At 40.3% G+C, this 21,704-nt stretch overlaps 1 protein-coding gene across 2 annotated transcripts in view; it reads right to left on the bottom strand.

Moving 5' to 3' along the window:
- Arhgef28 (Rho guanine nucleotide exchange factor 28) overlaps positions 1-21,704 on the bottom strand; it is a 222,749-nt gene that overhangs the window by 53,678 nt on the left and 147,367 nt on the right. For both annotated transcript variants that reach the window (XM_042690839.1, XM_042690840.1), the window contains 10 exons: positions 21,291-21,346; positions 19,554-19,602; positions 16,753-16,897; positions 16,541-16,668; positions 15,116-15,256; positions 10,930-11,177; positions 6,371-6,493; positions 5,459-5,576; positions 2,665-2,919; positions 1,522-1,598 (listed from right to left, as the gene is read on the bottom strand). In XM_042690839.1, coding sequence (XP_042546773.1) covers positions 1,522-1,598; positions 2,665-2,919; positions 5,459-5,576; positions 6,371-6,493; positions 10,930-11,177; positions 15,116-15,256; positions 16,541-16,668; positions 16,753-16,897; positions 19,554-19,602; positions 21,291-21,346 — 1,340 coding nt within the window. The remainder of the gene's footprint in view (positions 1-1,521; positions 1,599-2,664; positions 2,920-5,458; positions 5,577-6,370; positions 6,494-10,929; positions 11,178-15,115; positions 15,257-16,540; positions 16,669-16,752; positions 16,898-19,553; positions 19,603-21,290; positions 21,347-21,704) is intronic.

Genomic DNA, 21,704 nt, shown 5'->3' with positions numbered 1-21,704 from the left:
AAATAAAAGGGTAGAAAATAGCATTAAATGATAGTGGTATTAAATCACTAGTAGACCAATGACATAGTTATTCATTTGACTCACACAAAAACTAATAGCAACAAACAAGAATTCAAATGAAGACAGCAGGATTTACTTCTCTTTCTGTTCTTTGATATTGAAGAAATCCTTACTTCCACAAACATGTGATATGAATTTTCTTTTCTAGTCTGTCTCTCAACATTTCCCAGGTTAAACAAAATGGCCTTCACCTTTCCACCTGTTCCTCTAGGAAACTATTCCTCCGAGTTTGCCAGATTACAGCCTAAAGAGACTACTGGACAAATGAATATGTGTTCATGGACTCTGAAACATGGGAACTTGTTTAAGGATATTTGTTTTCCTCTACTGTAGCTCTGTGAAAGAAGTCTTTGAGCTTTTTGTTTTGTTGTGTTTTGTTTTTGTGGTATTAGGGAATAGAACCCAGGACCCTGGGGCATGTGAGGTAAGTGCCCTACCACTGAGCTACCTCCTTTAATTTTTTTTTGTGCAACTCAGCATTTCTGGGCAGCTTAAAGCAGTGGACAAAACAGCAGGCAGATTCTCAGGCTAAGCTACAAGCACAGGCAAGTGGTGAGGCCAGCTCCAGCCTCCTCCCCTCTAATCCCATCCCTGGGAAGACATTCTTCTTTGTTTTCAAAGAAAAACAGAAGCATGTCATTAAGCTTTGAATTTCCCAAACCCAGATGAGATAATGATACCCACTAATGTACATCCAGTACATAAGAACCTCATTTTGAAGGAAGTCTACTATCCTGCACATGGTACTTGGTGGACCTGGATTTCTTTTATTTTTTTTTTAACAATACCTGTGTTCCATGATGCAAATTAACCAGCAATGGACTGATAGCATCTTTGCTATGCCGTTTGGGCTATACAGATGAGAAATGTTATAAAATACTGGTTTTTAAGTGCTAGGCTAAATCTATATGATCTGTAATGAGATTAGTCGCCATACCACAAGGTAAGAACATAGTTATATAAAACAATCTTATATGGACAGTGTTATATGAACAACTTCAGTTGTCAGAAGCCATTATAGCAGAAACAAGGAAAAAATCTTTAGATACTAGATTATATTATCTTATTACGCTGAAAGAACATCATAAGTTTGGTTAGCAAGTAGTATAATGAAGACACTGTCCACTAGGACAGTAGGACAGGAGTTGTGAGAAATAAAGGAAGAGGATGGTGCTGAGGATGGGGGTGGGGAACAGGAGAAAAGATCAAGCTAACAGGCAGAAGGTAGACACAGGGGTAAAGGCAGTGTCTCTTTACCACCAATACCAAAGCACCTCAATATTTTGGCAACTGGTTTAACTAGGGAGCCAGCATGAAATCACTATTAATAATACAGATATCATAGGACCTAATCTTGCCAGTGACTCTTTTATTTTGCTAGGAATTTCAGGCATTTTTCAACAAAGTGTAGGATAAAACCTATTTTTTAAAAAAGCATGCAGTATGTAGTCATATACTTACCACAGCTGCAAAGATGTATTTTTGGTCTTTTTCTTGTAAAAAGAGTAGCACATCAGTTAGAAGGAGAGCCAGGATATCTTCAAAGGGGAAAAAAGGAAGTATTCTTAGTATTAATGATGCAAACTAGAGTCCAGATGCTTTTATTATTTATTTATTTATTTACTGTCAGTTGAATGGCTTGAATTCAGGGCCTTTGTACTGTCTCTGTATTCCTTTTGTTCAAGGCTAGTGCTCTACTGCTTTAAGCCACAGTTTTACTTCCAGTTTTCTGGTGGTTAATAGAGATAATAGTCTCACGGACTTTCCTGCCAAAGTTGGCTTTGAACCAAAATCCTCAGATCTCAGCCTCCTGAGTAGCTAGGATTCTAGGTATAAGCCACCATCTAGCTTGAAATAAATTTAATTTAAAAAAAGACTTTAAAAATAAATATCAAGGAGCTGAAACATGTCTTGATGGGGCTGGAGTTGTAGGGAGCTAGTGGGGAGAGAACAAACAATAGAAAGGAATAATGGGCGAATACAGTCACCATCATCAGTATAGAGGAATGGACAGGTGGGAGGGGGAGGAAAGAAATCAGATTATAGTTTATTTTGATCAGTCCTTAAGAATCAAAATAAATCTGCAGATTCAAAGAGTCAATAACGCCTGTTAATAAACACTAGCACTGCAAAAGTAGGTACTAGGGCCAGCATGGCTGTGTTAATAACAAAAATGACATTTGGAGTCTCTATATTTCTCCTAGATCATCTGCCAGCCCCAGACTGGCTAGGCACACAACTGTCCCTTGCTGTGTAGGTATGTATTGTCAGGATTTCTATACAACACATTTGCCATGATAATGTTTCTGTGCCAACCATAAGCAGAACTCTTGGCTCCTTTGATTTCAGATCACAAACTGGCAAATTGATTTTAAAAAGCATATAGGATGGTTTTTGCTTGGGGCAGCCAACTCGCATCAAAGATTTCTTATCACTGGTCACCCTTGCCAACTGAGCTGCACACCTTGATCTTTCAACTGAAAAATCCAGGGTTTGTGTATGGATGCCTACCATCCCGAACCAGTTTTCTTTTGAAACCTGTCCTCTGTTGAACAAATAATGAGTACAAAAGAAGGAGAAATTGATCTGGTTGAGCCCCAGTACCTTTAAAGCGACCTGTAGCTGTTTTCCAGTAAACAAGACCATCATATAACAGAGTCCTTTCTTTACTTATCAAGGTCTGCTTTCTAAACACATGGCCATTTTTGAGCTTCGTGTAGGTTTTGTTTTCGATTTTATTGAGGATTTCAAGCCATTTTTGATTTGTCTCATATTCGTCAACCTTTAGATCCACGGCTGCTATCATGTCTTTAATTAAGCCAAGAGCTTTACATAAGTCTTTATGTTCTTCGGTCCTTTCTGCACGAGGAGAAAGAAAGAAAATACAATGAGCCACAGTGCTAAGAAGGAATTTTTTTCTTTAGTCTTTAAATGTCGTTGGATGTCTCATCCAAATAACAAAAAAAAAATTCATTCAAAAATTTAAATTCAGATACTGTATAATACTGTATTATCACTCTGCACTCTCTGTCACTAAAATATTCCATTATCAAAGATTTGCATTATTAAATATGCTTTCACTGATGATAAGATATGGGGAGCTCAAGACATGAATATGATTTTCCCTCTGCAGAAAGAGTCAGAGACTAAGCTGGGCTTCCCTTCATTCTTTCCAAACACATAACCAGGCAATTCCCACACCACCTTTCTGAGCTAAACCCAGCTATGGAGTCAATCCTGCATCCCTTGGAAAGTGGGTCATGGGGTACCTCGAATAAGCTTCACACTCATCTGCTTTCCTAGATCCCTACCTCCATAAGAACAATATTCCAAACTACATTTTACAACTATATTGGCATGAATATAAATATATTAATATTATAATTAAAACTGTTTTTGATCTAGGATGTCTTTTTTTCCCTGACTGTGAAAGAAATTGGAATGTTTTCCAGGCACTGAGGCTCTGTGCCTAATAGGCAAGCAAGCCATCCAGCCAACCAAGCAGATAACTATCAATGCCAGTCTTTTCTAAAACCCAGACCGCTTGGTCTCATCTCTAGATTACCTTAAGAAAATAGTCTGGAGGAGTTTCTGGAACAGTCTCCTAAAACTGGAGATGAAAGTGAATTTAGCTATCCTCTGTGTTTGATGATAACCATCAGCTAGTTGATGTTTACTGAGGTGCCTTGACCTGGAATGCTAAAGGGAGAGGACGAAAGGAAAGCTGCCAGAGAATCCAGTTTTTTTCTGAACCTCCAGCCTCAGAAGTAGCACTCACAAAGACCAATCAAGAGGAGTGAGAACCAGTCCCCCAAAGGAGCTAACCACTTCCAGAATTTCAGTGTCTTCACAGGTGTACAAGAAAATCTCAGTACCCCCATCTTCCCAAGCAACAGTTTTCAGACCACACCTCACTACTTTATCTCACCCCCACAGAGGTAAAGTAAAATCAGTCCTTATTTCTAAACTGTTTCACAGCTAAGGCAAACCAAGTAGAGAAAAATCAAGCTAAAGCTATAAAGTGATTTGTAATAAAAACAAGAAGAGCCTCCATCTTTTGACAAATTACTGTCTTGTAAAATCTTCCTACTCAGAGTATGACAGCACTGGGAGTCTTACTGGACCTCCTGTCTCAAGGGTCCTCATGTCTCAAGGGCCCCAGGAAATGGGATGGAACTTGTAGTTTAGGGTTTACTACTATAACAGATCCATGTGAGTCCTATCCCCGAAGCCCAGGGAGTGACTGACCGACCGTACCAACGTCCCGTCTGCCCCTGACACCATGTTGACTTCCCTGGAGAAGCCATACTTGCCATCTCAGCTCTGGCATGCAGTCAGCCAGTGTTGTTGTCTAGCCTATCAGCAGTGTGGCTTGGGATGAATCTTGGAGCAGCATAAGTTGGCTAACAAAATGTGACATATTTTAGTCCTTAAGGTATTATGTTAAATTTAAGAGAGACTATATATATAAACTGAGAAGCCTTCAATTTTGCTCTCATTCTTTTGCTGACAACAAAATGTGTGGAGCTTTGTTTTTATGCAATTTTTATACTCTTGTATATTAAGTTATAAGACGCAATAAAAAATGATATATATAATAGATACTTCCTTACTTGAAAGACTTTGTTCTAAATGTGTCTGAAAATGAAAAGAATAAAATATGCGTGTCTACTCACTTAGATACCTTCTTACGAAAAAAAAATGTTAGAACTCAGACTATGAGACAGTTGCATTATAAAAGCTCATTTCTCAAAATGAATTCCAATTCTAAGGGTTTAACACTTTTCTCATAGTAAAAAAAAAAAAAATCTTTATCAATCAAAGGCCATAAAGATATATAGCTATTTAGGACATCTCAACTGTTCATTTGTTTTTTTTTTAATTATTTTTAAATAGCTGTATAAAGGAGTTGCCATTGAAGAAAGCAGTTAATGAACACAATGCATCTTGATCAGTTTCACCCCTTTCATCTTTCTCCCCTTCCCTTCCAAGTCAACTTCTTCCCTCCCTCTCCTCCTTTGTTAATTTTGTAGGACAGGCATTGATTTTTCTTTTCTTTTTGTCAGTTGTGGGGTTTGAACTCTGGGCCTGGGCGCTGTCCCTCAGCTCTTCAGCTCAAGGCAAGTGCTCTACCACTTGAGCCACAGCGCCCCTTCCAGTTTGCTGGTGGTTAATTGGAGGTAAGAGTCTCACAGACTTTCCTGCCTGGGCTGGCTTTGAACTGTGATCCTTAAATCTCAGCCTGAGTAGATAGGATTACAGATGTTAGACACCAGTGCCCAGGTATGCATTGACTTTTATGACTGTATTCTTTACAAACTTATACAACCCTTTAGGATACCTCAGCTATGTCTCCAACAAATAGGAGGTCCATGGCACCCCAGGATCAGTCACTCACCCTTGGTGTACTGCAAAATCCTTTCCACCAACACAGGGTATTTTGTAATGCGCTGAGTAACCAGGAGGATGCATTCTGGAATTCCTCGCCGTCGAGCCAAAAGATTGCTATTTCGGAGCTTAAAAAATACATGCATTTTTATATGTTTATACTCTACTTGTATTTCCCTATCTATTGACATAAAAACCCAAAAGCAAAAAAAAGTGTATGATTTTATTCTGACATTTATCTACATTAATTTAAACAATTTATTATTGTTAAATTTTATACTTTGTCATTAATTCATTAACCCAGTGCTCCAAGATTTCGAGGGCAAACATTTAAGAGAGATCTAAGAGACAGAACCACTAGATGCAATTTGTGAACAATGGTCAGGTTCTAACCAAGGTTTTGGTCAAATCCATAAACTTATATTGCAGTATCATGAGGTAAACACTGAAATCTGAAGATATCAAAGATTTATTGCTAATTTATTTAAGTATGATCATGTCAACATGATACTTTTAAAGATGTTTTTAGAGGTTATTAAAGATAAAATTTCTTAATACCCTGGATTTACTTTAAAGGAAATTAAATCCAGTCTAAAACAAATACACAGGAGTAGGGTATATTATGTGTTTGGTTTTTTTTTTTTTTTTTTCTGATCTTACAGCTTGTCAGGGTATAAAACAGAAAACTCAGAATTCTAAGAAGTTTGGAGGACAGACCTCACAAATACCAAACACCAAAGGCATGGGTTTGGGGAGATACTTTACTGACACAGAAATGTTTGCTACAAATCTACCACTTCCTTCTCCTCCTCTCAAAAACCAAGAACCTAGATGTTAAACTTATCTAAATAAAACAAAATACAACCTGAATTATTTTCCCATGCTGGTTTACCACTTTTCAATAAAATTTTAAAATACTTGCCTTAATAAAATTCTGAAACTTTTTATTCTGTTGGAGTTCTTTAAAGAGACTAACAGCTTCCTTGTGATGGCTACAGAATTCTCCATATATCTTCTTCATTTTATTTGCATTTTCTTCTGAAAACTGAGAATGACATTTCAATAATGGTTTGTAAATATGGCAGATGTCAACATAGAAAAGAGCATGTAGTTTTCATATATTTCAAAACATTCTTTGCAAATGAAGAAAATCAATTCTCAAAAGATTATACACTATTTAATTCCACTGAATAGTAAAATTTAACTAGTAAAATTATGGAAAGTATAAACAGATTAGTGACTAGGAATTAGCTAGGAAATGAGGGTGGGAAGGGAATAAGTATAAGTACAAAAGGTCAGACAGAGAACTCTTAAAGTAGATATATTCTCTATTTTTGCCATATCACTGTTAGAATCCCGATTGTAATATTGTATTGTAGATTTGTGGGATGAGACCATTTTTTAAAGACAATTTTTAAAACAATGTAAAAATCTAATTTTGAAGAAATAAGTCCACTAAGACTTGGAGCACAGAATACTGATTTTTAACAGTCTTAGGATCTTTATGCAATTGAAGCTGGAAAAGCTTTACATCACATCCCCTTCTCACCAAGACCAAATTCCTGCTGATCAGCTCATACCCGTTGCCTCCTGAGACCACATGGAGTTTCCAAGATTAGAAGCCCGGGTCTATGCACATATTCTCACGCATTGTTTCTTTTTTTCTTTTCTTTTTTTTGCCAGTCCTGGGGCTTGAACTCAGGGCTGGACAGTGTCCCTGAGCTGCTTTTGCTCAAGGCTAGAACTCTACCACTTGAGCCACAGAACCACTTCCAGCTTTGTCTGCCTATGTGGTACTAAGGAATCAAACCCAGGGCTTCATGTATGCTAGGCAAGCACTCTATCACTGAGCCACCTTTCCAGCCCCCATCATGCATTCTTAAACTGCTGTCTCTTCTTTCAGTCCTACAAAGCACCATCACAAAATTCCTTACCTAAGTTTACCAATTCCTTACACTAAGTTTCAAGAGATTTAGCTATACTTCCCTATGCACAGCCAACAAAGAACACAAGAGCAGACTCTAGTCCTTTTCGCTGATGACGCTTTCCAGGTGACTATCAGTCTCTGGCTATGACAGACATCCCAAACGCTATTCTCAATTTAAGCCACTACTCTATTTACAGAAATTAAGTAACTGTAGATCTGACAGAAATATACAGTTTTTGTAACTATGAAAGGAATACAAGAGCAAAACATGGTTTCAATATTTTGAATTAAAGCAGAATAAAACCATGATTTTCTTTATCAAGAAAAGAGAAATCCAAATGCTTCAAATGATAAAATTAAAATTCTTTTAATGCACTCACCTTCCTAAGTTTACTTGAACATATGCAGACATTAGTATTCAAAGTGTTTTGCAAAGTATTGCATAGTCACTTAGCTTAGCTTTACTACTAAGCACCATGTGTTTGAATGAGCTATCAGAACAGAACAGTTAGAGCACTAAGCTAAAAACAGATACCTTTTCTATCACAAAACTTATTATGTATTGTTGAGACCTAATTTCAAAAATAGCACAAACAACTAAGGCTAGGGATGTGGTACTACTTCTGTCTGGCAAACACACCTAATTTCAAACCCCTGTACTACCAAAGAAGATAAAAGGAAAGAATGAAAAGAGGAAGGAAGGGAAGGAGGAAGGGAAAGAGGGAAGGAGGGATGGAGAGAGAGAGGGAGAAAGGGAAGGAAGGAAGGAAGGAAGGAAGGAAGAAAGGAAGGAAGGAAGGAAGGAGAAACAAGCTGCTACTGGAGCATGGTGGAACATTCCTTTAGTACCAGCTATACAGAAGACATAAGTAGGTGAATTATGGTCCAGAGCTAGAATGGGCAAAAGCATAAAGTCTATCTGAAAAATAATCTAAAATGAATAAGGTCTGAGGTGCAGCTCAAGTGATAAAGCAGTTTCCTTGGAAATATTAGACTCTTGAGTTCAAAATGGAAATGACAAAATAATTTTTTAAACCTGTCACTAGTAACATGGACTTTTACTTGATTAAACATGTAAGAGTATTTACTAAACAAATTTTGTGTCTTGTTTCTGTGTATTTAAAATGTGTGTATTTAAGCTGTGCATGGTGGCTCATGCCTGTAATCACAGGTACTTGGGATCTGACATGGGCAGAATCAAAGTTCACAACTAGCTCAGGCAAAATGTTTTCAAGATCCCATCTCAACCAACAAGAAGCTTGGCATGGCAGTGTACTCTGTCATCCAAGTTGTCTGGAGAGCTTAAATAGGAGATGATATTCCAGACTGGCCCAGGCAAAAAAAAGTAAGACCTTAAACTGGGCACTGGTGGCTCACACTCTGTAATCCTAACTACTCAGAAGGCTGAGATTTGAGGATTGCAGTTCAAAGCCAGCCTGGGCAGGAGAGTCTGTGAGACTCTTAGCTCCAATTAGCTACCTGAAAAACAGAAGTGGAGCTGTGGAACAAAGTGGTAGAGCACTATCCTTGAGCAAAACAGCTCAGAGGCTTTGCCTAAGCCCTGATTTTAAGCTCTACAACTAACCAAAACAAAAAAGTGAAACCATATTTGAAAAATAACTAAAGCAAAAAGAAGTCACGGGCCTGTCTCAAGTGGTAGAGCACCTGCCTAGCAAGTATGAAGTTCAATCTCAAGCACTACAATTATGTGTGCATATATATATAAATATATATATATGCAGACTTCCCTATCTAACAGTTTTCATTGCTACATATAACAGAATGAAATTGAGTCAAAACTTAGTATTTTTTTAAGATGTCACTTTAGTATCTACCTAGATAAAGCTGTACTAAAAAAATATGGATGAATCTCCAGGCCTCTCTTTGAGTCCTGTGAGCCCCTGCAAAACAGCATTCAAGTGAATTCTTGGTGTTGCTTTTTAACAAGTACCCACTCATTCATTACATAATCAGGGTATCAATATTCAGTACCATTGTACATGCTGAAATCTGGCAACAACGAAACAAAGAAGATGCCTGACAGACATCTTGGAGCTGACAGACTAATGACAGCCAGTGCTTCCAAGGTATGACAGAATAGCTCATCTTAATCAAAGATTAGATTTTTATTCAATTCCCAGTTATGTCACCTTGCAAATATGCAATGACTAAACAAAATCTTAGATACCCAGTCATACATTCATAAGTATATAATGGGGAAAATCACATCTAGCCCACATTTGTTATGAAAGTTATTAGACTTAATGGATGTATACTATCTCTTTGTTTTGTTGTTTATTTTGTTGGTTGTAGGGCTTGAACTCAGGCTGGGCACTGTCCCTGAGTTCTGTTGCTCAAGTGTAGCTCTTCACCATTATGAGCCACAGCACCACTTCCGGTATTCTGGTGGTTTATTGGAGATAAGAGTCTCAGGGACTTTCCTGCTCCAGCTGGCTACAAACCATGATCCTCAGATCTCAGCTTCCTGGGTAAAGGCAAGAGCCACCAGCACCCAGCTATGAACATGTTTTCAACAAGAGCCAGTCTGGGGGCCAATGTCCTCTAGACAAGAGCAGGTGGTGATGGTTGCTGTATTAAGAGATGGCACAGTCAGGGCTGGGAAGGTGGCTCAGTGGTAGAGTGCTTGTCTTGCATGCATGAGGCCCTGGGTTCAATTCCTCAGAACCACATAAGCAGAAAAAGCTGGAAGTGGTGCTGTGGCTCAAGTGGTAGAACACTAGCCTTGAGCTGAAGAGCTGAGGGACAATGTCCAGGCCCAGAGTTCAGGCCCCACAACTGACAAAAAAAAAGAAAAGAAAATCTTTAAGGCCAGGCGCCGGTGGCTCACTGTAATCCTAGCTACTAAGAGGCTGAGATCTGAGGATCATGGTTCAAAGCCAGCCCGGCCAGGAAAGTCCATGAGACTCTTATCTCCAATAAACCACTAGAAAGCCGGAAGTGGTGCTGTGGCTCAAGCAGTAGAGCATTCACCTTGAGCTGAAGAGCTGAGGTACAGCACCCAAGCCCAGAGTTCAAGCCCCATGACCAACCAAAAAAAAAAAAAAAAAGGAAAAGATAGCACAGTCCACTTCAACTGATGCTTGAAACATCACAAGCAATCAAAGTGATATTTGTCTACAGGCATGAACTCTGGAGTGCTAATCACAGATCTGCCTCCTCCTCCCTGAGATGAGCCAGAATTTGTCTTGAGGACACCCATGAGAGTATCACAGGTGTACTGGCAAAGCCATATTCTCAGACAGCCCATCACCTCAAAATGTCTCAGGAGAAGGTTCAGTTATAATTTTGACTCCTGGTGGAGGCAGCAGTAGGTCCTGTGACACACAAGGGAATAAGCCATTGGCTCTTAGATGCTCTGACATCCAATATGCAAATCAGCATCAACCAACATCAAATAAAACCAACTCAACCTCATCTGGCCATAACTGTATGAAATCAATTCCATTTATCCATAGCTTTGGGTTTTTTTTAACATTGTAAAAAAATCTGCAAACCTTCAGTGTTTGGATACCAGGCCTTTAACCCCTTCTTACCTGTTGTACTAGAATGTCTCCGATTCGATTGATCACAAAATTCCTGTCATTGCCAACACATGATTCCTGCTTGCGCTCCTTCATACTGAAGAAGAAATGCCTATGGATCTCAAGCAACTCATCTAAGCAGGGGAAGATCTTGTCCACAGTGCTGTGGTCCAGCTGCAGTTCCTCCTTCATGCCTTTCCTGAAGATCTCAGACATGATGAACAGGGTCTGGATATGATGCATTTCTGTCTGCATTAGTTCTGAAATGTATGAGCAGATACATGTTCAAGCAAGCCTTAACATACAAGTCATGATGGCCTAAATTAGCAGTCCAAGATTCTATGTAACACAAGTCAGAAGGACAGAATGTTTAGGAATAATAGGAAAAAATATTCCAATAGAAAGGTAAGCACTGCTGGGTGTGATGTTGCACACCTGTCATCCCAGCTACTCAGGAGGTGGAGGTAGGAAGATCGAGGTCTGAGGCTAGCCCATGCAAAGTTAGTGCTGAACTCCATCTGAAACACAAACTAAAAGCAATAGGATTGTAGGTGTGGCTTAAGTGATAAAGCACTTGCCTAGCTAGCACAAACCCTGAGTTTGATCCTCAGAACTGAGGGGAAAAAATAAGTAAGAGTCAATCTTTATTAAAAATTTAGCTAGTATAACTACCTAACATCTTTAAGTCCTTCCACTGGAAGCTATGTCATACTCCTATCTAAATGACTGGGGAGGAGAGGGGGTTTCTTTCCTTCTTTGGATTAATTAATCCACATTGATTAAGCCCAATGTATTTGAATTAAATAGGATAAAGTCCCTCCAAACAAACAATAGGTTCTTTCTGTCTCAGGGTTTGTCTCAAAAAAAATCAATTTTCTCCAGAGGAAAATAGTACATCAGAATCACAGGACATCAAACAAAGTGAATAAGATGGTACAATGAATAAGAGAAAATATTTGTAAAGCATAAACCTAGTAAAGAACTGGTGTCCAGACTTCATTTAAAAACTCATACAACTCAAAACTTAAAAAAAAAAAAATTGGGGCTGGGAAGGTGGCTCAGTGGTAGAGCTCTTGCCTTGCATGCCTGAGGCCCTGGGTTCGATTCCTCAGCACCACATAAGCAAAAAGAAAAAAGCTGTGCTGCGGCTCAAGTGGTAGAGCGCTAGCCTTGAGCTGAAGAGCTGAGGGACAGCGCCCAGGCCCAGAGTTCAGGCCCCACGACTGGACCAAAAAAAAAAAAATTGGTAAAGCATTTAAAAGGCATTTCTCCAAAATGATACACAGATATACAAATAGCCAATAAGCAGATGAAAAGCTATTCAATAAGGCCAGGGTATAGCTCAGGGGTGGTGGGCTTGCTTAACATGAAAAAGACCCTAGGTTAGATTCCAGCACCAACACACACACACAAAAAAAACCTCAACATCATTAGTCCTTAGGGAAATGCAAATTAAAATCATTTCGCACATACTGAGATAATTGCATGTACAATAAGAAAGAAAGTGTTGGTGAGGCTGTGGAGAAATTGAACCCCTCCTACAAGGATGACGCTGCGGATGTAAAATGATGAAGCTGCTTTAGAAAATACCCTGGCAATTCCTCAAAAGATTAAAAGGAAGTTGCCATAGCACACTCCAAGTAGAAACAACCTAGCATCCATCAACTAATGATGAACAAAATGAAATATTAGTCAGCCACATAAAGGTAGAGAGTACTAGTTAAATGATAGGTACGATCAACCTTGAAATCATGCTTGATGACCGAAGGCAGTCACATATTGTATCATCTATGTGAAATAACCGAAACAGATGCTTACTGTCAGAAGTTGATCAGTGGTCACTGGAGGAAGGGAAGACAGGAAGTGTCTGTTAACTGTTGTAAGTTTTCTTTTTGCATGGATTCAAACATTCTGCTATTAGATAATGCTTGAAGGTTATGCAGCTCTGTGGCTACCCTATAAATGATTAGCTGTACACTGCCTAGGTATGGATTTTAGGTTATGATGTCTCTGTTTGATGCATCATAAGAGAAAAGAGAAAGTCACAACGAGTGGGAATACTAGAAGTTCAAGTTCTACGTAGCATGTGGATTTCCAGACTCATTGTATGTCTTAGGAAAGAATCTAAAGCATCAGCCATGAAGAGGAAATAAGTCTAAGCATAGCATTATTATTTTATCATTAAAAACTCTGTCACTGAGACTCACTAACTCCATTTTTATTAGAGTATATTAACTGTACAAAAGGGTTTCATTGTGGTATTTCAATGCCATGCACATAATGTACTGTTATCAAATTCTCTCTTATCCTCCCTCCTCTAAACCCTATTTACTAAACAACAGTTATTTATTTTTATATTTTTGTGTTAAGTACTTGCTCATGTCATTTCATTTAATTATTTAACTCATTTACTTATTATGACTTTCAAAGCCAAAACAATTTTCTTCATTTTCATGTGTAACGGGGGAGGGAGGAGTTTCTGAATTCAAATCTAGAGCTTTGCATATTCTAGACAAGTGAACTACTAATAGACTTGCATTCCCATACATAACCTCACTATGTGGCTCAGGCTGGCATTGAACTCTTGATCCTCCTCCTCCCTTTCGGAGTGCTAGGATTACCAACAGAGACATGTACCCCCAGACCCCACTTTCCTCATTTTCATTTTTATTTTTATTTATTTTTGGGGGGGGGGTCCAGTCGTGGGGCCTGAACTCTGGGCCTGGACGCTGTCCCTCAGCTCTTCAGCTCAAGGCTAGCACTCTACCACTTGAGCCACAGTGCCACTTCCGGCTTTTTTCTTTTTGCTTATGTGGTACTGAGGAATCGAACCCAGGGCCTCATGCATGCAAGGCAAGCGCTCTACCACTGAGCCACCTTCCAAGTCCTCCTCATTTTTAAAAGAGAAACAGTGAGGAAAAGAGAAAGGGAGGCTTTTGTCTCAAACACAGGCCTCTCTGACACAAAAGGCCATGCTGATGTGACAGTTCATTCCAAATGGATGCTTGGTTTTGCTTTTTATATGTGTGTGTGTGCCATCCTAAGGCTTGAACTCAGAGCCAGAGAGTTGTCCTGTGCTTTTGCTCAAGGTTAGCACTCTACTGCTTAAGCCACAGCTCTACTTACAGCTTTTTGGTGGTTTGTTGTAGTTAAAGTGTTTCACTGACTTTCCTGTCCCTCCTGGCTTTGAACTGCAATCCTCCAATTTTAGCCTTCTGAGTAGCTAGTATTACAGGTCTGAGCCACCAATGCCTGGGCTTGGATCAGCTTATTTTTAATACATGAGACTGAGAGGTAACTGAAGGACAGTGTAATCTAAATGTGTGCGATACATCACCATCTCACCTGACCCATGTGACCACCACCTGCTGCAGGTGGGGGGGGAGGGGCTTCCTTAGCAAGGGACAGCAAAGGGCCAGGGAGGTGAAGAGCTTGTCTCATCTTTAAAGTAATTGTCTTTGAAAGTACTTTTTAAATTTCTTATTGGCAATTTTAGCATTTAAACTCAGAGCCTCGTACTTGCAAAACAAGTGCTCTACCACTTGAGTCACACCATCAGCCCATTTTTGTTTTAGTTATTTTTTGAATAGCATCTTAAATCAGGTCTGGCTTTGAACCTCAGTCTTGCTACCTATACTTCCCATATAGTTGAGACTTGTCTGGTGAAGTGAGCTCTACCTTTTTTATCTGAGATGGCCTTGAAACACATTTTCCCTTACGTAGCTAGGATTACAGATGTGAGACACTTTACTAGATCCCTTTAAACTAATTGTTAACATCTACTCTGGGCTTAGATATTTTAACTTCATTTTCCCTAATTGGTTTATAATGTAGCCCAGCCCCATAAAACAGTGAAATCTCCTCATTGAATCACATTCCAAGGATGGACAGAGAATTCAGCACATAGCTGAACTTTTCCTATACCCATCCCTGGCTCCTGATGGATGCAGCCACTGTCTGGGCCACCAGACAAGCATCCTGTCTACCACCCTTCATAAAATAGAAGTTCACTGCCTTACATGCAGCAGCCAGAAAGTACAGGCCCAGACTCAGGAAACACAAAGAGAGCCTGGTGTGTTACATTTGCTCATACCAGCCCATGCTATGCTGCATCTAAGCCTGAGAAGTACATTTGAAGCTGGAGTGTCATTATTTGCACTCTGCACACAGGGAAGGGAAGGAAAGGTGGCACGCTTACCAAAAATGACATCCTGCCTTTTGATGACATCCTTCTCCTGCCGACTGCAAAATGAAGGATCCACCACGAGGCTCCAAGATTCTGCCTCAAAGTCCTGGGTGTCACTGCTCAGGTCACTCCACAGTGAAGAATCCACAACATCTAAGATGGGGTTAGCAAAGGAAAGACAAAAGTACGGTCACATACACAGCACAGACCATGTGAAACCAACCTATGAGCCACACAGAAGCAAACACTTGCATGGTGGAGGCGAAACCTCCGAAAATGCCCAAAGCAGGACAAAATAGCTTTCATGAGAGCAAAGAAGAATCAGACACTGACAGAGTGACTGCATCCATGGAGGAAAAGTAAGAAAATTGAGGCCTCTTTTGTTTGTTTTGGCTTGCTCTATTTTAGTGTGTGTGTGTTGTTTTACTCTGTTTTGCTTGGCTTGGCTTGGCTGGGCTGAAAGCAGATCTCACTATGCAGTACAACCAGACCCTGAATTTGTGATCCTCCTGTCCCACCTCCTGAGTGCTGAGATTACAGGTGTGTGACACCACGCTCAACCCTCTATTTTAGTTTTGTTTTTGTTGCTTTTCAGAGCCCATCATGTGCTCACATAATCTTAAACCCAGTGATTTCTTTTGCCCGGGTTAATTTGCACAGTTTTTCAGGTCTGAATTTTGAGTTTATCTTGAGTTGGCAAGACACAAAGCAGACTGGAAGGATCTAAGTTACAAATAAGAGTTTTCTGATAGAATTAGACTCAGATATACAAATGCTCTTCTGAAAATCTAGACTTCATTTGCCCTACACAGCACTCATTAAAGAAACTCCAACTCAATGGCAGTAAAAGAAGAGAGGACAAAAGACTAAAGACCCAGGATCTGGGAGAGCTCCGTCCTCCTATCATTACTCTCCTCCCAATTGGATCTCCTTACTGATACAACTTGGGTACTGAAAACCAATTCCTCAATTACTTGTCACTCAGTGACAAGACAAATGAATGCAAATGAATTACAGTAACTATATTTTAATATAGGATGCTATTTTATTCCATCAATAACTACAATATATTTTAATAATAAACATGCAATACATTGTATTATATAATACAGTGTGTGTAATATGTTGTAAATACTATAATGTGTACAGTATAATGCAGTCCATTGTATCTTTATTGTGTGTATAACCTATTCTTTCAAGAATATGTCCAGTTAATAAGTGTATTCTATCTCCTTAATCATTATCTGGTTGCTTCTATTGGGACTAAAATTTCCTTCCTTTCCAAAGCAGAATGCATACCAAGTACATCCTAGGATCAGTCTTCTTTTACAAACAACAAAAGAAGATGCTTCAGGTCTTCTGCTTTCCCTTAGAAAGTATCCCCCTCAGTACCTGCTCAGAGAAACTTGAGTGAATGCAAACATATTCTTTCCTCACCTTCCATCATGAAGGAGTCCGTGGAGGGAGAAGAACCCACTGACTGGAACAGCTCATCGGAGTGAGACCTGCTTCGCCAGCCGCTGCCGTCACCTTCAGACTCCAGAGATGTCACTGACCTCCTGAAGCTGGTGGTGGCAAGGGAGAGGAGAGGAATTACGTCTTGGCAGCCTCTGTGAGCCATGAAGAAGGAGCAGCCAGTAAGCTTTTACCTTTCCAGGGTGGTGCTGGGAACACTTCTGGACAGCGGGTGAACCTGCCCCGTGGTTTCCTTCCTTCCTGCTGGCAGCCCAATAGGCATGGAGGATGACGGGTGCAAGGGGGTTCCAGGTTGCGGGATATCTCTAACTGAAGAAGCTGGAATCAGAGCGGACGTGTTGTAGGCTTTCACAGGGGACAATAATTACAAGGAAAGAAAGCCACTGAAGCCAGAGAGGTCAATCTTCAGACAGCCATTTCTAACATGTCCGTGCCCAGCCTGGCAGTAAGTGTGACTTCAAGTGTCCCTTCCTTATTCCACCCTCCCAACACCCATGCTGCAGGCATCTCTACTTGTGTTGGGGATGACACAAACAGACAAGAAAATGGAATGGGGAAATGATGGCCAGCTTTTCCTATAAACCACTGCTTGTACTCCAGACAGCCAGCTTTAAATAGAGGCAAGGTGTTATTAACATTGTGACTAGATTGTGTAAATAAGCAAAGAGCCAGTCAATGGAATGCATTGATGCTGGGAATCTCTTCCCTGTGATGTAAGAATCTGTCAACTCAGTTCAGCTGTTTTCTCTCTGTTAATTTAATGAAAATTAACCAGGTACTTCCACACTTTTCTGACTGGTTCTGCTAAAAAGAACTCTCAGAAAATATTTCAGAATCATAATACTATAGCTACAGCAAAAGTACTCTCAAGCAGAGGAGGGGAAGTATTTGTACTTATCTCAGGATTTGTGTGTGGGAGGGAGCAGGGAAGCGTCCTGGGGCTTGAACTCAGATCTGGGCACTGATCTTTAACTTTGTCTCTCATGGTTGGTGCTCTACTACCTGAATCATAGCTCCACCTCTGGTTTTTGCTGATTAATTGGAATCTTACAGACAGGGCTGGGAAGGTGGCTCAGTGGTAGAGCGCTTGCCTTGCATGCTTGAGGCCCTGGGTTCGATTCCTCAGCACCACATAAGCAAAAAGAAAAAAGCCGGAAGTGGCGCTGTGGCTCAAGTGGTAGAGTGCTAGCCTTGATCTGAAGAGCTGAGGGACAGTGCCCAGGCCCAGAGTTCAGGAGTTCAGACCCCATAACCAGACCCCCCCCCCCCAAAAAAAAAAAAAAGAATCTTACAGACTTTCTTGCCTAGATTGGCTTCAAACAGATTCTCAGACCTCAGCCTCCTGAGTAGCTAGGATTACAGGTGTAAACCACTGGCACCAGGCTTACCAAGGGATTTTTATGCATATATAAGTTTCCCTCATAAATCTCATATAAAGAGAAATATATGGCATTTTTCTCTCTAAATTCTAAGTTCTTTTTGTTTTCACACTTAACTTTATGTAAGTGAGAGACTTTACAAGTGAGATCAAGAGATGCTTGAGGTTCAAGCAAAGAAGTTACAAGTGAAGCTATTAGGGCCTAAACTCCATTTTGTATACCATCCTGCCCAATAGTGCGTTACTATGACTCAGTATAGCTAATTTTCCCCTGGTTGAAGTGTTTTCTAACTTTATTGGTCACATTTTGTTACAGCATTGAAAAGTTTCTTGCACTTAAAATTTTTGCCACATGCCATGGCATGCAACTTTAGATAAAGAAAATGCAAATTATCACAGTCAAGCAAAAGATTTACAAAGATTTACGAGTCATTAATGTGACTAGTTCCTCCCTACAATGCCAAGAACTGTCAGAGGTCATCTATTATTTTCAAGAGAAACTTCAAATGTACAATATATCGTTGTAATCTTGCTTCCATCCTACAAGTGCTAAGAATATGGACCCCCAATAAGATCTGTTTCACCTAACTCTGATTCTTAAGGAGAAAAATGGTATTTATATATCTAAATGTGTGCTGCTGCTAAGAAAACGTTAAAGCGTATTTTCTGCAGTCTCCCCCCTGCCGCTCCCCTGCCCCGAGATTATTAAATTAGCACAATGGATCCCAGTCCACATCTTTGAATTGAGGCAGGCAGTACCTTTTCCCCTAGACTTCCTGATACAAACATCACACTGTATATAGGCTGGCACAGAAGTTAATTTTGTGTGTGTATGTGTGACATTAGTAGGGCTTGATCTCAAAGGCCTAGGAACTATCACTCAGCTTTTTTGCTCAAGTCTAGTGCTCTACCACTGGAGCCACAGCTTCATTTTCAGCTTTTTGGTAGTTAACTGGAAATAAGAATCTCATGAACTTTCCTGCCTGGGCTGGCTTTTAACTGTGATCCTCAGAGCTCAGCCTCTGAGTAGCCAAGATTACAGGCATGAGACACTGTTGCCCAGCTCTCATATTCTTCTTGGCCCCTTAGTTTAACCATGTCAAGCATATGTCATAGAAGAATAAATCGCTGGGTGAATGAGACAACAAATGGAGGAGTTATATTTTTTTTTTGGTCATAGGACTTGAACTCAGGGCCTGGGTGCTGTCCCTGAGCTCTTTCACACAAGTCTAGTGCTCTACAACTTGAGCCACCACACCACTTCCTGGAGGAGGTATTTTTACAAAGATAAAATGTATGGTATCAGTTGGGTTCCTGTGACTCACACCTATAATCCTAGCTACTCAGGAGACTGAGACCTGTGGATCAAGGTTCAAAACCAGCCTGGGCAGGAAAGTCCATGTGATTCCTATCTCTACTTAACCACCAAAAGCCAGAAGTGGAGCATGGCTCAACCGGCAGAGCACTAGCCTTGAACCTAAAAGGTCAAAGACAGTGCCCAGATCCTGAATGCAAGCCCCAGTACAGTCACACTCATACACAAAAATGTAGGATGTTTATTAAATTTTAACAACTTTTCTTTTCTGTGTTACTTACTTCCAAGGATGGTCTGAGACTTGTTCTTGCTATATTTGTCTTGCAATTTCTGGTAAGGAAGATCAGAAACATAAAATGAGATCAGAACGCACTTGAGCTATAAGAATTATGCACATAATTACACTCAATAGGATTCTTATCTATAGCATTTTTGTTAATTTCAAAAAAAGAGGAAAGCAAAAGACAGAAATGAAACAGAGTGAAATGTGGGGCTGGAGATATAGCTCTCTGGTTGAGTACTTGCCTAGCATGAGGCCCTGTGTTTAGTCTCCAGTACCATATTCATGAGTAAATATATAAATAAAACTTTAGGGGGAAAAAAAAACACAAAGAGCAAAGTATGATGGCAATGACATGTCCAGGTAAAAATGACGATGAGCTTGTGAGCTCCTCCTGTCAATAGGCCTAAGGGAGAGCAGAAATCAACTCATATATCTAGACTCTGGGGGCAAAGAGGTTCCCATCCAGGCAACCCCTGAATCCTTTTCTCTGTTCCCTTCCCTCTACCCCTCACTCTTCCTCTGCCTACACTACAACTACAACTACCAGGAACCTCTGACACATCGCCTTTAGAACAGCACTTAACTCAGCTCTCTTCACCCGCTGTGTCTCTGTCAACACAGTGTTTGTTTCTCCACATTCCCATGCTCACTGTCCTGCATCCCAACATGAATGTGCACCAGTCCAGCCAGCGAGCTCCAAGTGGGGGTCCTAGCAGCATCAGCAACCCCCAGGAGCTTGTTAGAAACATGCTCAGGCCCCACCCAGTCCTACAGAATGAGAAGTTCTGGGAGAGGGGCTGAGAAGCCTGGAGTGTGCTTTGTTTTTTGTTTGTTTGTTGGGCCATACTGGCTTTGAACTCAGGGCCTCACCCTTACTAAGCAGGTATTTTCTTACTTGAGCCATTCTGCCAGCTGTGTTTGGGTCCACATGTGCCCACATGTGCACACATTGGCTAATGTTTGGGTGCACACATGCTCACACACATTTGAAATGACCAAGTCTATATCATGGCTTCACTGATCAGTATTAAAGATGGAACATGAATGTTACGAATATTTAGAAAACTTAAGGAAAGACAAATATGTAAATCATACCACATCACTCCCCAATAAGACAAGCCCACTGCACAGGTTGGCTAATGTATTTTGAAAATTGGTTTTATTTTGTGCTCTGGCTGGCCTGAACTGTGATTTTCCTGATTGTATTTCCCTGTTTCCAGGATGACAGGTCAAGATGGACTCCCACCACCTTTTCTTTCTTCCTTTTTTCTTTTTCTTTTTTTGCTTTGCTGGACTGGCCTTGAGCTTCAATCTCCCCAAATCTCTGCCTCCCAAGCCACTAGGATTATAGGCCTGAGTCATTTCACCTAGCCAAAAGTCTGGGCGCTAACAGATCCTTCAGGTAGTTCTTATATTGGCTAATGCTTGAGAATTAATGCTGTGTTGTTCACTTACAAGTGCTCAGGCTTTTCCCCAGTAAACCAAGCACGTCTGGACAGAAAGCCTAACCTACCCACACTCTCTAGTCCAAATGGCCACTTAGGCCTCCTCTCTATTATTAAAAGTCTACAGAAGTAAGTAACGGTAAACTTTGAGCATGTGTTATGGTATCACTAACTGATCACTTTAGAATTAAATCTAAGCAGCAATATAAAAAAGTGTTAAATCCCAAAATGATAATATGAAACCAGAATGCAGATATAGATCATATGTTCACCAGTGACTGACAGGTTACCTTGGTGCAGGGCAGTACGGTGTCTTTACAGGCCTTGTGCACATTTGCATTACAGTCTGAAATACAGGGAAGAGATACAAAAGCATCCATCTTACTTAAGGGAATTTGAAATGATTAAGTCTATATTATGGCTTCACTGATCAGTATTAAAGATGGAACATGAATGTTATGAATATTTAGGAAAGACAAATATGTAAATCATACCACATCACTCCCCAATAAGACAAGCCCACTGCCATAGTTTGGGTGCCCTTGGAGTTCGTTTTCATCTTCTATAATTATTTCATCAATTATGAAACCAGAATTCTGCGTGCCAAGCACTTCTGGGTCTGCCTACGAGACCATTTCCCACTCTCCACATTATATCATAAGGGGTTTCTGACATCCAGCGCTAGCAACCTCCTACTCTAACTC

The sequence above is a fragment of the Dipodomys spectabilis genome, unplaced genomic scaffold, assembly GCF_019054845.1.
Source record: "Dipodomys spectabilis isolate Male_0828 unplaced genomic scaffold, ASM1905484v1 ptg000140l, whole genome shotgun sequence".
NCBI classification, from domain to species: domain Eukaryota; kingdom Metazoa; phylum Chordata; class Mammalia; order Rodentia; family Heteromyidae; genus Dipodomys; species Dipodomys spectabilis.
The sequence above is the reverse complement of the archived record's forward strand: the minus strand, read 5'-3'. Positions and strand labels throughout refer to the sequence as shown.